At 38.6% G+C, this 14,907-nt stretch overlaps 1 protein-coding gene across 4 annotated transcripts in view; it reads left to right on the top strand.

Annotated features, from left to right (window-relative positions):
- Positions 1-14,907, top strand: part of bcas3 (BCAS3 microtubule associated cell migration factor) — a 1,192,206-nt gene that overhangs the window by 699,442 nt on the left and 477,857 nt on the right. For all 4 annotated transcript variants that reach the window (XM_072590043.1, XM_072590044.1, XM_072590042.1 and 1 more), the window contains one exon: positions 10,183-10,286. In XM_072590043.1, coding sequence (XP_072446144.1) covers positions 10,183-10,286 — 104 coding nt within the window. The remainder of the gene's footprint in view (positions 1-10,182; positions 10,287-14,907) is intronic.

Genomic DNA, 14,907 nt, shown 5'->3' with positions numbered 1-14,907 from the left:
TGAGATGGCGAAGCCAACTTGCTATCACACCTGCCCATTATTGCACAGTGTGCTAGGACTGGAATTTCTCTACTGTTATTCCGTTATTCAAGATTGGAGCATCTTGAACAATGAGATTTCTTGCTTGGAACTGCTACCCTGTCACCTTTACATCTGCATTGTTACTCCTGCAGAGTTTACTTGGTTCCTTGCCCTTTGAATCCATTCAAATTCCTTAATGGTCTCAAATGACAGCTGTCCCTTCAATCAACTAAGCTCCTATTCTCCAAAATTACCTGGCTGGCCTCCACTAAGACTCCACTTCCTTACATAAAAATCACCATTTTTAATCAAAATTACCCCTTCTAATAATTCCTTCTTTGGACCAGTGTGCATGTTGCTATATGAAACTCCTAGGACATGTTAGAATATTAAAGGCAGTTTATAAATGACTGTTGTTGCTCAGTTAGCAGTGCTCACTAATCACAGTCATTGATATATTTTGTAGTTTTCATACATGTAAAAAAAACCTAACCATTTATTTATTTTAAGGAAAATTAAAAGTCTTAGGGTATGCATCACTTTCTGCTGAATAAAAAACACCTGATTGAGACAGTTCTTATGGTGTCAGTCCCCTTGCTGGAAGTAATTGAGAGCTCCTCAGAGCCATAGAAAGAAAATGCTTGGATTTCAAAAGCATAAAGTTTATAGACATCAAAAATATAATTTCTTTTGCATTTCGTCAACTGATAGTAAAATTTGTGCACTTCAAGAAATAGAAGACCTGGAAAAATCTGTAGTATCTTAATTTTTTTTTTAATGTTTATTTCGAAAAAGCAATCTTACGCAATCTTCAATCCTGTTTCTGATATGCTACATATATCTACATCATTTTTGATGGTAATTTTTAGGCTGGTTGAAAGAACACTGAATCAGAAAAGGCTAAAACATTTTTTCAAAACCAATAGATGAAGCCATGTTTATGAATGGGGTTGCAAAGTGTAGTTAACTTAAATTAGTTGCTGCATGTTTTTAAAACTGGTCAAATTAACTTGTGAATATTGCTAGGAGAAAGTGAGGACTGCAGATGCTGGAGATCAGAGCTGAAAAATGTGTTGCTGGAAAAGCGCAGCAGGTCAGGCAGCATCAAAGGAGCAGGAAAATCGACGTTTCCGGCATAAGCCCTTCTTCGGGCTTATGCCCGAAACGTCGATTCTCCTGCTCCTTTGATGCTGCCTGACCTGCTGCACTTTTCCAGCAATACATTTTTCAGTTGTGAATATTGCTGCATACGTAACTTTATTTTTCCTTTCAGTAAACTTCATCTTCTATCCAACTCCTCTTTTGCCCATGTCACTTACTGTTTTATAGCTGGGATTTGGACAAAGCAGTTCCAGTGTCAAAGTTGTTACACCATTGCTTATAGGTAAAATCCAAAACCAGAGATCGTAAATGTAAAATAGTGACAAATATGTCGAGTCAGAAATTTTGAAACAAATCTTAACTCCAAAACAGTAATGAAATTGTTACCACTTACGCTAGATGATGTGAATAGCATTATTGTATTTAATCAAGACTTTCAAAAAGAAATTGGATCATCATGTGAAAAGGAAAAATTCAAGGACTACATGAGAAAAGTGCAGTAGTGGTACAGGGTTAGTTGCCCTTATAGGCTGTCAGTACAGATACGATGAGTTGAAAAGCCTGCTATGCTATAACCGTTCAAATATTTCATAAGTATGTGAGAGAGAAAGGCATAGAAAGATATACTACTAAGATGAAATGTAAGGGAGATAAATATCTCTGGAGCATAAACAGTATAGTTGACTTGAGCTAAAAACCTATTTCATTACTATAAAAACTACATAATTAGATGACGTATAAAAGTAGTGGAGTTGTCTGTGTTATTGTCACTAGATGGTGATTAGGAGCTTGAACTTCCCCTAATCAGAGCTGTCAAGGTTGGAGGTAGTATATTGGCATGGATAGAGAATTAGCTAATGGGCAGGAAACAGCGTGTGGGAACAAAGTGTTCTTTTTCAGGTTGGCAATCCGTGACCAGTGGGGTTCCATAGGGATCAGTGCTGGGACCATAAGTGTTTACAATATATATATTGACTAGGCAGATCAAAGTGAAAATACTGTCACAAAATTTGCAGGCAACACAAAAATAGGTGTAAAGGCAGGTTGTGAGAGTGATACAGACAGTTTACGGAGATATATTGATAGGTTAAGTGAGTGGACAACAAGTTGACAGATAGCATATAATGTAGGAAAATGGGAAATTGTTCATTTTGGAGGAGAGAACAAAAGAACAGAAAATTACTTAAATGGAGAAAAACACCAAAAAAACTGCAGCAGAAAGTGATTTTGCGTACTTATGTGTGAATTGCTGAAAGCTATCAAACAGCTGCAGCAGGTAATCAGGAACGCTGGTCCTTGTTTCAAGGGAATTGAACTATGGAGTAAGGAAGTCTTGCTGCAACTGTACAAGATGCTGATGAAACCACGTATGGAACCTGTGACCAAATTTGTCCTCCTTATTTAAGGAAAGAATATATCTTATGGGAGGCAATTCAGAGAATGTTCACTCAAATGATTCCTGGTATGGAGGGATTGTCTTCAGAGCAAAGGCTAAACAGTTTCATAGAATCACACAATGAGGGAGCAGGCCATTCAGCCCATCAAGTCCACACTAATCCTCTGAACAGCATCCCACGCAAATCAACTCCCCTGCCCTATACTCATAAACCTGCATTTCCATAGCTAGCCCACACATCCCTGGACACCATGGACAATTTAGCATGGTCAATCCACCTCACCTTCATATCTTTAGACTGTGGGAGAAAACCAGAGCAAACCCATGCAGACACAGGGATAATGTGCAAACTCCACACCAACCTGAGGGTGGAATTGAACCTGAGTCCCTTGCACTGTGACACAGCAGTGTTAACCGCTGGGCCACTGTGCTGCCATTCACCATTTGGACTCCACTCTTTGGAATATAGCAAAATGAGAGGTGCTGTCACTGAAACATACAGGCTTCTTAAGGGGCTTGACAGAATCAATGCCAAGAGAATATTTCCCCCTCATGGGAGAATCTAGGACAAGAGGGCATAGTTTCACATAAAAGGGGTGCCAATTTAAGACTGTTATGAGGAGGAATTTCTTCACTTGGTGGGTTGAAAGTCTTTAGAACTCTTTGCCATAGAGAACTCCAGGGATAGAGTCTTTGTATATGTTAAAGGCTGAGATAGAAAGATTTTTGATCAGTAGGCAATCAAGGGTTGCAGGGAAAGAGAATGTCAGATCGGCTGTGATTCCTTTGAATAGTGGAACAGGCTCGAGGGGCTGAATGATCTATTCCTGTTGTTATTTCTTATGGTCTTATAGCACTAAGACCAATTATAGCATCTGTATTCCTATCTGAACTGAACGACTCCTACACCATTTCGCTTTCCCTGTGCCTCCTAAATTTTAGCAAAATGTTTCAAGGCAGTGAGACTCTTCATCATGTGAATGCAGGAATTATGAATGTAAGTTGCTGAGCAGCAGTGAGACCAGTTAGTGAAATTCCTATGTTTAATCATACTTCTGAAAACCGAGTTCCTGTCCTTTCTTTCTCAGCCAAGAGGTAGCTTGCCTATCCACTGCCTTTCTTGCTGATAATCTCACCTGTACTTGTGAGAAAATGCTGTCACTTGCACTGTACTATGTGCTGTCTTTGTTGAACTGGCACACTAAATGTAAAGAAAATGAAGCAACAGAAAACTCTTCTTGGAAGAGAAGGTAATTGTTAAAATGCCAATATATTGGAAAAATAAATCAATTACTTTAAAAAGGTATTGATGAGATTAAAACAAAAAAAATCAATTTTTTTGAAGTTTGACCTTTAAAATATTAGGCTATGAGACTATTCTGTACAAAGGAAAGGGAGGAGAAAATGTTCCCGACTGAGGGAACCCTGTGGGCGCCTGATGCAGGCATTGTCCTGTACTTGAGTCTCCTCTGGGCAGAGGGATGAGCCACAAGGTAATTGCGCAGTACTCTGACCACTCCTGTGGGACTGACTAATGAAGGATAAGAGAAATACAATCTTCATACTAGCTGACTGTTGAAAACTTTAATAATTAATTAGTGTACTGCTATTGCACCCCAGAGTCAGGGATCAAAGAGGAATTTTCAGGCAGCTTTATGTGCAACATTAAGTGGGCATGGTCAGGATGTGAATGTGATGAGCATGATCTTTGTTCAGCTAATTTTACAAAATGACATAGGAATAGAGAAAGAATAGCCAAGCTCTAATTTCAGGTCTGCTGTTTAAATATGGCATTCTGTTTTGTGCTCTCATGGAAATTTTCTGGCTGGTGGGCTTTGTACCTTTGAACAGTAGTGAAGACTACAGCACTTCTGCCAATAGTAACTTCAATTATCTATACTCGTGGGCTCCTGTTTATGATTTATTTTGTTTGGCATCACAATATGCAGTTCAGTTTATTTTTCCACAAAGGTGCCCTTGCTGTTTTATAACTTTATTGTTGACAGGATGTGACCTTTTTGGTCGAAGCTAATATTTGTTGTACATTCCTAGTGAAGGAACAGCAATGTAGGTTCAAGTCAGGATGACAGCTTAGAAGGGAGCTTGCAGTTCGAGGTATTTTCATGCTCTTGCTATTCTTTTCCTTGTAGCTGATAGAGACCACTGGTTTGTAACTTGTTATCGAATGAGCCTTGGTGAATTGCTGTTGTGGATCTTATGCAAGGTCCACGGCCACTGTGCATCAGTGTTTGAGGGGGTGAATAAGGTGAAAGCAGGTTACTTTGTTCTGAAAGATGTCGAGCTTTTTGAGTGTTGCTGACCACACTCATCCAGTTAAGGGAAGAATATTCCATCACAATCCTGATTTGTGTTTTGTAGATGGTGGACAGACTTTGGGCAGTCAGAAGGTAAGTTACTCACCTCAGAATGTCAAGCCTCTGACCTGCTTTTGTTGCCACAGTTTTGATGTAAAAAGGGCCTGCTATTCCCAGTACAGAGGTCATTGGTTCACAGGATGTGTTTTATTCACTCTGTGAGATTGTGTCATGTTTTTGAAAGTGCTATGTTTGACCTTTTTGTTAATGTAAAGTATGTGTGTGTGTGTGTGTGTGTGTAAATGAGGAATGAGTGTGGAACAGCTGTCACTATGCTTCAGGCTATGTTCATGCATGGTGTAATATTCATAAATGTTTCACATACATTGGTGGAAATCGCAAGTGTGGACTTTATTTCATGACGTTACTGTATTTGATGTTAATAGGCTACACCTGACAATGAATGAATGACTTCTTTCTGAAGGAGATTTCCATGTTGTAAATCCTTTTATAATAGACTCCAGAAAGGATGAGACAGCATGTATATGCTAAATGACTAATAGCAAGTGCTCACATATTAAACAACGTGACTGCACACCACTCAGCTGTTTATGACTCTCACTCACTTCCTGATAACTGAATGATTATTGGCAAACAGGTTATTCAGTGAACAGGAAACAACTGCTTCTCGTTAGGTTGACATGAACAGACACAATCTGTCTCCGACAGATTTCTCCTTATGTCTCCAGCATAAAACGGTTCAGACCACAGTATGTTATCACTAAAGAGGAATTGAACTCATAATTGTAATTGGTGGTCAGATGAACTGTCATTTGCTCGTGCTGCTGTGCCCTAGATTTTTTCTATGAAGAGCAGGTCAGAGCCATACTGACTTCTTCCTCGGAAGTTGAGGAAATGATTGCAGAGAGGAATTTCCTGCTGCAAGCACTTCCTTCATAAATTTGATTGTTCTGTGGACAGGAAACATTTGCAATAACTAGGTCTTTCCCACAGTTATGTCGACGCATCTAAAATAGAGACAAATATCTCAAATTGACAAGCAAAGAGAGAGGGACACACACAAGGAGACAGAAAATGACAGACAGGGACTGAGAGAGAGAACTGTGAGGGCTAACTAAGCTAAGTAGCTCCCTGAATTATTTCATAATATCCAAATTCAAATACAAAGCAACTATCCACAAATTTTCAAGTTGTTAAATGTAAGTGTAACTGACACATTCTGAGACCCTCATTGACCCGGAAATTATTGTACACTTTGGTAGGAATGACATAATTAGGGAAAAGATTAAGGCTTTTCAGAGTGAATATAAAAGGTTAGGTAGAAAATTAAAAAAAAGAACCTCAACAGTAGTAATCTCTGGTTTACTTTCAGTGCCAAGCTCAAATGAGGGAGAGAATAAAAAGATAAAGGAGATAAATCAATCGCTGAAAATATGGTGCAGTATTCAGGGATTCAGATTCTTGGATCATTGGGATCTCTTCTGGGGCAAAAAAAGACATGTTCAAAAAGTACTGGAAAGGGATTAATATTCTAGCAGGAAGATTTACTAATTCTACTAATGGAGAATAAACTATGAGAAAGAGGGAGTGGAGTAACTAGAAAGTTAGATAAAGATGGTTTTGAATCTGAAAATAACAAATTAATTAGAAAAGGCAGAAAAGAGCAAGTCAGAGAATGAAGTAACTCTGAAGAATGAAACTGCTTTTATTTCAATGCAAATGGTCTTACAGGTAAGGATGATAAACTCAGGGCATGTTTGGGAACATGGTATTGGGATGTCATAGCTATTACAGAAACATGACTGAGGGATGGACAGGACTGGCAGCTGCAATGTTCCGAGGTTCAGATGCTATAAGGAGAATAAAAAGAGATACAAAAGAGGGGAGGAATGGCATTTCTGATGAAGGAAAACATTACTGCTGTAACTAGAGAAGATATTTCTGAAAAATCCTCCACTGAAAAATATAGGTTGAAATTAGCAATAATAAGGAATGATCACTTTGATGGAATCATGTTATAGACTCCCAATAGTCAGTGGGAAATTGAAGAACACATATATCAAGAGATTTCAGTTACATATAAGAATAATAAGGTTGTAATAGTAGATTATATAAATTTTCCAAATGTTGACTGAGACTACCAGAATATTAAAGGTTTGGATGGTGAAGAATTTGTTAAATGTGTACAAGAAAATTTTCTTTATCAATATGAAAATGTTTCTACTAGAGAAGAAGCAAAACTTGACCTTGAGAAATAAAAAGGGGCAAGTGACTGAAGTGATAGTAAGGGAACAGTTTGGGTCTAGTTATCAGAATTCTATTTGTTATAAAACAGTAATGGAAAAGGTTAAGCCCTCCATAAAAATAAAAGTTTTTAATTAAAGTAAGGCATATTTTAACGGTATGAGACAAGAACTTTCAAAAATTGATTGGAGCACAGTGTTCGCAGGTAAGGGGATGTCTGGTAAGTGAGAGGCTTTCAAAAGTGTGATACTGAGAATTCAGAGTTATTATGTTTCTGTTAGAGTGAAAGGTAAAGCTAGTAGGATTAGAGAACAATGGATGAATGAAGATATTAGGTTCTAGTTGAGAATTAAAATTAATCGTATACAAGATATAAATAGCTGGGTTCAGTTGAATCTCTTGCAGATGAATCTCTTGAACAGTATAGGGGCATTCTAAAGAGGGGGATCAGGAAGGCAAAGAGAGGATATGAGATAGCCTTGGCAAATAAGGTTAAGCATAATCCAAAGAGATTCGATTAGTACCTTTAGAGCAAGAGAGTAACTAGAGAGAGGGTAAGGCCCTTTAAAGATCAAAGAGGTTGCCTTTGTGTTGAACCTCAGGAGATGGGAGAGATATTAAATGAATATTGTACATCAGTTTTTACTGTGGAGAAAGAAATGGTGGTTAGAAACCTCAGGGAAATAAATATTGATGTTTTGAAAACAGTTCATATTACAGAAGAGGGAGTGTCGGAGGTCTTAGAAAACATTAGGGTAGATAAATCTCCAGGATCTGATGTAGTGTATCCCAGGACTTTGTGAGAAGTTAGGGAGGAAATTGCAGGCCCCTTGCAGAAATATTTGTATCATTTAAAAATATGGGTGGGTGCTGAATGACTGGAGAGTGGCTAATGTTATGCCTTTGTTTAAGAAGGGATATAAGGAGAAGCCTGGGAACAATACACCTGTGAATCTGACTTAAGTGGGGAGTAAGTTGTTGGAAGTGATTCTGAAAGATAGGATTTATATGCATTTGGAGAAGCAAAAAAATGATTCAGGATAGTAGCATGGTTTTGTGTCAGGGCAATTGTATCTCACAAACCTGATTAATCGTTTTGAGGAAATAACCAACAAGATTGATGAGGGCAGAATGGTAGACATTGTTTACTTGGTGTTTAGTAAAACCTTTGACAAAGTTCCACATGGTAGACTAATTAGTAAAGTTGGATCCAATGGAATTCAGGGTGACCTTACCAATTGGATACAAAATTGGCTTAGCAATTTTGAGTGATGGTGAAGGGTTTTTTTGGACTGGAGGCCTGTGACCAGTGGGGTTCCACAGGGATTTGTGCTGGGTCCACTTTTGTTTGTCATTTATAAAAATGATTTATCTGAGAATATAGAAAGCTTGGTCAGCATGTTTGCAGATGACATCGAGGTTGGTGGTGCAATCAGTGAAAAGGTTATCTAAGTGGACAGTGAAGAGGTTTTCTAAGATTACAAAGAGATCTTGATCAGTTGGATCAAAGGGCTGAAGAGTGGCTGATGGAGTTTAATTTGGATAAATGCATGGTATTGCATTTTGGTAAAACAAACAAGGCCAGCACTTACACAATTAAAAGTCGGACCTTGGGTGATGTTGTAGAACAGAGAGACTTCGGTGTTGAGGTACATAATTCTTTGAAGTTTGCATCACATAGTGATAGGGATAGAGTTTAAAAGTGTGGCACTGGAAAAGCACAGCAGGTCAGGCAGCATCCTGAGGAGCAGGAGAGTCAATGTTTTGGGCATAAGCCCTTCATAGGCTGGTTAAGAAGGTGTTTAGCATGATTGTCTCCAATGCTTAGACCTTTGAGTACAAGAGTTGGGACATTATGTTGAGATTGTACAGGGTAATGGTGAGGCCTCTTCTGGAGTACTGTGTCCAGTTCAGGTCACCAGTAGGAAGGATATTATTAAGCTGGAAGGGGTTTTGAAAATGCTCCCAGAAATGGGCTGAGACTTTTCACTGAAGCATGAGAGGTTGAGGGGTGATCTTATCGAGGTTTATAAAATCATGAGGGGTATACATAAGTTGAATGCCAGGTGTCTTTTCCCTAGGGTGGGGTATGTCAAAACGAGAGGGTGTATTTTCAAGGTGAGAGCAGAAAGATTTTAAAAAGGTATGTGGGGCAGTTATTTTACACAGAGAGTGGTTCATGGGAGGAATGAACTTCCAGAGGAAATGATGTATGTGGCTACAGTTCAACATTTAAAAGATATTTAGATAAGTACATGAATAAGAAATGTTTGGAGAGATATGGGCAAGCAGGTGGTCTAGTTTAGTTTGGGGTTGTGGTCGGCTTGGACTGGTTGGACCGAATGGTCTGTTTCCATGCTATATGACTCTATGACTCTACGACTGTTTGTAACATTTAAATAGCCATTTATTGGTGTTGATGGGGTTCATGAACTCTCAGAGCCTGGAAGGAGAAGATAAATACGTTGAAGCTATCAGATATCTGAATGTTTAAAGCCAAGAATGCCACATGCTATTTGAATTCTGTACAAAAGATTTTTTAAAAATGTTTGTATTTATTGACTTAGATACATATTGCTTTCTTGGCTGTACACAAATAAGATACTTTCAGCAATGATGGTTGTTTTTTTTGGGTAGCTGATTGTATCTTTTGAAGCTTAGGACTGAAACTTTGAAAGAGTATAAGCATTTTTGAAGCTTATTTGGGATTGTGTGAGAATTGGTGAAACTGTTTGTAGGATATCCTCAGGTGTAGGTCAGTATTTGCTGAGTGACCTGAAAATGTATTACTACTTGGAGATGGATCCCTTCATTAGTAATTATGTGGGCCTTCCGGGAAGGAAACGGATATGCAGGTGTGAACCAGTATTTTCCAGAGGTCACTGGATTTTAGAGATTTTCTTAAAGTTTGCTGGAAATGTATCAATATTTACAGCTCATCCACACATCAAGTCTTTAAACCACTTCAGTTGACCATCTTTCAATGAAATAAAACAAAAAAAATGCTTACCGCAGAGTTAAACTGAAATCATGCCCCTGTTAGATTGCTAATGTGCTAATAATGTTGTTTTCTTCTCCTCATAGTGGTTTCATCTGTCAGTCCTGCACCAAGTTTTATACGCCATGAGTCTTATGACAGCCTGGGATCAGACAACAGTGGTCAAGAAGATGAGGAGTGGTTGTCACAGGTGGGGTTTGCAAAACAATATTTACCTATGACTGCTGATGAACAAATCCCTTACGATGATCTTTGCTTTCCAGTCTCTGCAATCATGGGCTCACTTAAAACTCTGCTGTACATATTCTAACTCATTTCAAATACAATCACTTATAATCCTGATTTCAGTACCTTAAATTGGCTTAAAATTCAGTGATTTTTATTTTTAAAATGCTTGAGTTCAAATCTTTCCATTGCTTCGCCTCTCCTATATCCATGATCTTCTACATCTCTCTTTGTGCCTTCCATTGTGATTTCTTGCCCGCCCTCAGTATCTATCAATCTACCTTTGGCAGCCATTCTTTAGCAGCTTTGGTCTCAAGCTTAGTCATAGAGTCATAAGCTCTTGAATTTCCTCCCTAACTCTCTCTATTTCTCAACATGTTTCTCCCACATTTAAGATATTCCTTACTTCCACCTGTCCTAATACCTCTGCTTGAATCCAATCTTGGTGCAAAGTTTGGTCTTAGTGTAACATTTGTATGAAGCAGCCTGGCACTTCTTGCTATTTGAAAAGTGCCATATAAATGCAAGTTGTTGTTTTGTATTGTCATTTTCAGAATATAATTTATATTCTGAGTGTCGTTTTGTAATAAGTATCTGACACACAAATTCTTGATAGAGAAAATTGAAATGCGTATTTTTAGATTTAGTGAGATTATCCTTACAGATATTTGAATCTACACAGCAGATTGAAATGGGACTCAGAAATCAGCATGTGATTTTCCTGGAAGTATCCAACTAACAGCCAAAGGGTGGGTTCTGAATCCAATTAAAAATGACGGGTGGGCTTTTGAAGGTTAAGAAGCAATCAAAGGACTTGTAGCAAAAAAAAGTCACAGAATGCCATAGCTGTGATAGCTGTGCCATAGCTGTGCCACACTCAATCCTGTTTTTTTACAATTTATAAAACAAAAAAAAGGACTTTGCTATTGGATCACTGCTATGGTGAGGGTGGACAGCAGAGAAGAAAATTTAAAAATAAGGCAAGTCTCATTTAGATGGATATGAAGAAGATTTTTGTTTCTGAGGGTCATTGGACTTTGGAATTCTCTTCCTTAGAGAGTCATAGAAGCTTGCTCACTGAGTATATCCGAGGCTAAATTAGACAGATTTTTGATTACATTAGGAGTTGAGGGTTAATAGAGGGTGGCAGACAGGAAAGCTGAGTTAAGGCTATGAATCAGAGCAGATATTGTGGAATTGAGGAGCAGGCTTAGTGGGCTGAATGGCCTTATAAGTTTACAGAGTGGCCTGGGGTTGTTTCTGCATTCAGTCAGGTAGTGAAGACATCCAATTTTGCCTTAAGTACCCGCCTTGCCCAATTCCACACTTCCCATAATTCTGCCACCAGGAGGCCATTTCCAGACAGCTAAACTAGCCCCCACCACCTTTGGGAACCCAAAAGGCAAGTGGAAAATCTGAGCCCCTCCCATTAAGCCATCAGGAAAATGGCTGGGAATGAGAAGGTGATGAAGCTGGAGAACTGGTACAATGTTTATCATTATCTCATCTTCATTTTCAATTCTGGTGGTGTTTCATATTTTAACCTGTAAAGCCTGGATTTTTTTTGGATGTCCCATATGAATTCAGGGAGTTGACAGTCTAATGGTATTTTAGCTGGGCTGTTAGTCCAGAGACCCAAGTGATGTGCTGGAGACTCAGGTTTGGTTCCCACAACGACAGATGGCGAAATTAGAATTCAATAAAAATCTGGAATTAAGACTCTTGTTGATTGTTGGAAAAATCCATCAGGTTCACTAATGTCCTTTAGGGAAGGAAAACTGCCTCGCTTAATGGTCTCCCATTCACGTGATTCCTGACCCACAGTAATGTAGTTGATTCTTAACTGCCCTCTGGGCAATGAACACCGGCCCAGCCAGCAATGTCTACATGCTGTGAATGAATATATAGCCAAATGATTCCGGTTTTGAACTGCAAATATTCTTGTTACAAGACAGCAATATGTCACAAATAGAAAATGAGATAAGTAACTGGTTAATATGAGTTTGATGGGTTTCTTTTTATTTTGGAGATGGGTACATTGACCATGATATGTAAAATGCCATCTTGGGGTAAACAGGACCTTGATTTAGAAACTCATCCAAATGTTGCCAGCTCTGACACTGCAGCTCATGAACAATACTTGTGAAAGGAGGAGAGTGAGATAGCAACAGAGAAACTTAGAGAGGGAATTCCAATATTAGCCCAGATTATGACTGCGGTCCTGTAATGGAGCCCTTGACCCAATCACCTTCTGATTCTGAGGCAAGTGTAGTTCCACTGAACCAAGCTAAATATTTAAAACAAAATTAATTCATTTGTAATTTGCAGAAATGTTGTCTGTGATGTACTTCCAAGTGTTCTGAACCTCTTTTCGTGTTGTTTATCCATACAAACTGTAACACTATGTTCTTCATCCTCATAATGAGGCAATAGTAGTCTGGGTAGGATGGCATTATTCCAGTTCAGAAATGTGTATATTTTATTTTAAGTGTATATTTTCATAATAGAAAACATTATAAAATGATTGCAAAACTTTAAAATCAAAAATCATTTCTAAAGGTGACTAAAAGTTTCTACTAGTGACTTACATCATTATCCAACTGATGGTGGAGGAAGAGGACTTATGCAATAGGCTCGTCAATATATTTTAACCTGGCACATGTTTTATTCCTTTTGTTCCACATCGAGGGCCATGAAATTTGTGCAGCCTTTCTATAAATTAGTTTCAACAAACATTAGCTAAGTTGGTCGATAAAATATGTAAAATACCTAATGCACCAGTACGTCCATCAAAGAGTGGGAGGTGAAACAGATTTATGGTAGGAAATAAGACAGTCCATCTCACAGCAAGAAAGTCCATTTACCTAGCAACGTCTATTTAAACAATGAACTGCAGGAAACAGTTTACAGAGTTATTTAAAAATAATTTCTTTGAACTACAATAAACAAGACTCCCAAATGAAACTGTAGCAATATCTCCCCCCCAAAAATCAGGGTAGTTTCTTCAGCAAAATGCAATGAGTGGAGGATGATTACAAAATACAAATGTGAATAGAACTTAAAACAGTGCAATCTCCAAGTATGTTTGACAGGGAATTACCCAAGGATCACGGTTCATGCTGGTAATAGTGTATGCAATGGTTTGAGACATTAAGGTTACTTTGTAATTTCAACAATTTGGGCTTGTTTGCTAATTTTTAAAGTTAAGTGCTATGGAATCACTGAATGATACATTTCAATGAAGGCCATTTGGTCCTGTGTTCACCCTTTCCAAGAGCTATTCAATTGATCCTCCTCACAAAGTCTGTCCCCAGAGAGCCCTTTACACTTTTTCTCTCAATTATTCGTTAAACTCCCCTTTTGAAAGTCAATCCACTAAATTTGCTATTTTGATGACTTGCAGCTTGAACCACAAGCCTAGATTGCTTGAGGAACGCCAGCTCAGAGTTGATGAGCTAGAGTGTGAGCTTTGAACTCAGCCACATTAGGGAAGTGTTTCAGGAGGCAGTCACACCCTATAGGTTAAGTACTTCAAATTTGGCCAGTGGTTAGGGACATGAGGATGTGACTATAAGTGAAGCAGAGAAAGAAAGATCCTGAATTTAGCATTGGAGGAACCTCAGCTCTTAACCTTGTACAAATGATATGAGGTACTTGCTTGCTGTGTGGATCAGGAAAAGGACTGTAGAGAGGATGGGCAGCTTGACTACTACAACATGGTACAGGAGGCCATTGAAGTGGGGGAATAAGAAGGAAAGTGGTATTGGTAGGGGATTCTGTAATTTAAGATATAGGTAGCGACCTTTGAAAACAGGAATGATAGTTCTGCATGGTATGTTGCCTGCCTGGTGCCAAGATAATGGGCATCTCACACCAGCTTGAAACAATGTTGGCGTGAGGAGAGGGAAGATCTGGTTAATGTGGTCCATGTTGGAACCAACAGCATAGGCAAGAGCTCCAATTATAGGGAATATCAAAAATTCAGAACAATAATACAGGCAGGAACTCAAGGGTTCCAATCACTGGTTATTACCTATACCACATGCAAATTGACATAGACATAAGAAAATTATGGAAGTAAATAGATGGCTAAAGGTGTGGTGTGGGAAAGAAGGATTCAGTTTCATGGGACACTGCCATTGGTGTTGGAACAGGAATGAACTGTACCATTCAGACAGGCTCCACTGGATCCATTGTCCTGGCAGAAAGGCTAACTAGGGTGGTCACAAGGACTTTAAACTAGTAAATGCTGGTGAAGGAGTGCTCTTGGAAAGTCAGTATCGTTTCAAAATCAAGTAACATGACAAAGTAAAGAAACAGTTAGAAATCCTACTTCAGGCATGGCAAGTAATGACAAAACTCTAAGGATCGTATTGACTAAACCAGAAGAGAGAAATAATAAACAGTGAATAAAGCAACAGTGCTGAGGGCAGGTTGTAAGGCCCAAATAAGAGTTCAATGTAAATTGCACACAGCGTAAGGAATAAAATGAGCTGCAGGCACAAATTCAAATTGGAGATCATGATATGGTAGTCATTATTTAAACATGGCTGCAGGATGATTGAGATTGGGAACTAAGTATACCA

The sequence above is a fragment of the Chiloscyllium punctatum genome, chromosome 19 (genome assembly GCF_047496795.1).
Source record: "Chiloscyllium punctatum isolate Juve2018m chromosome 19, sChiPun1.3, whole genome shotgun sequence".
NCBI classification, from domain to species: Eukaryota; Metazoa; Chordata; class Chondrichthyes; order Orectolobiformes; family Hemiscylliidae; genus Chiloscyllium; species Chiloscyllium punctatum.
Note: the sequence above shows the minus strand (reverse complement) of the source record. Positions and strands in the feature narration are given on the sequence as shown.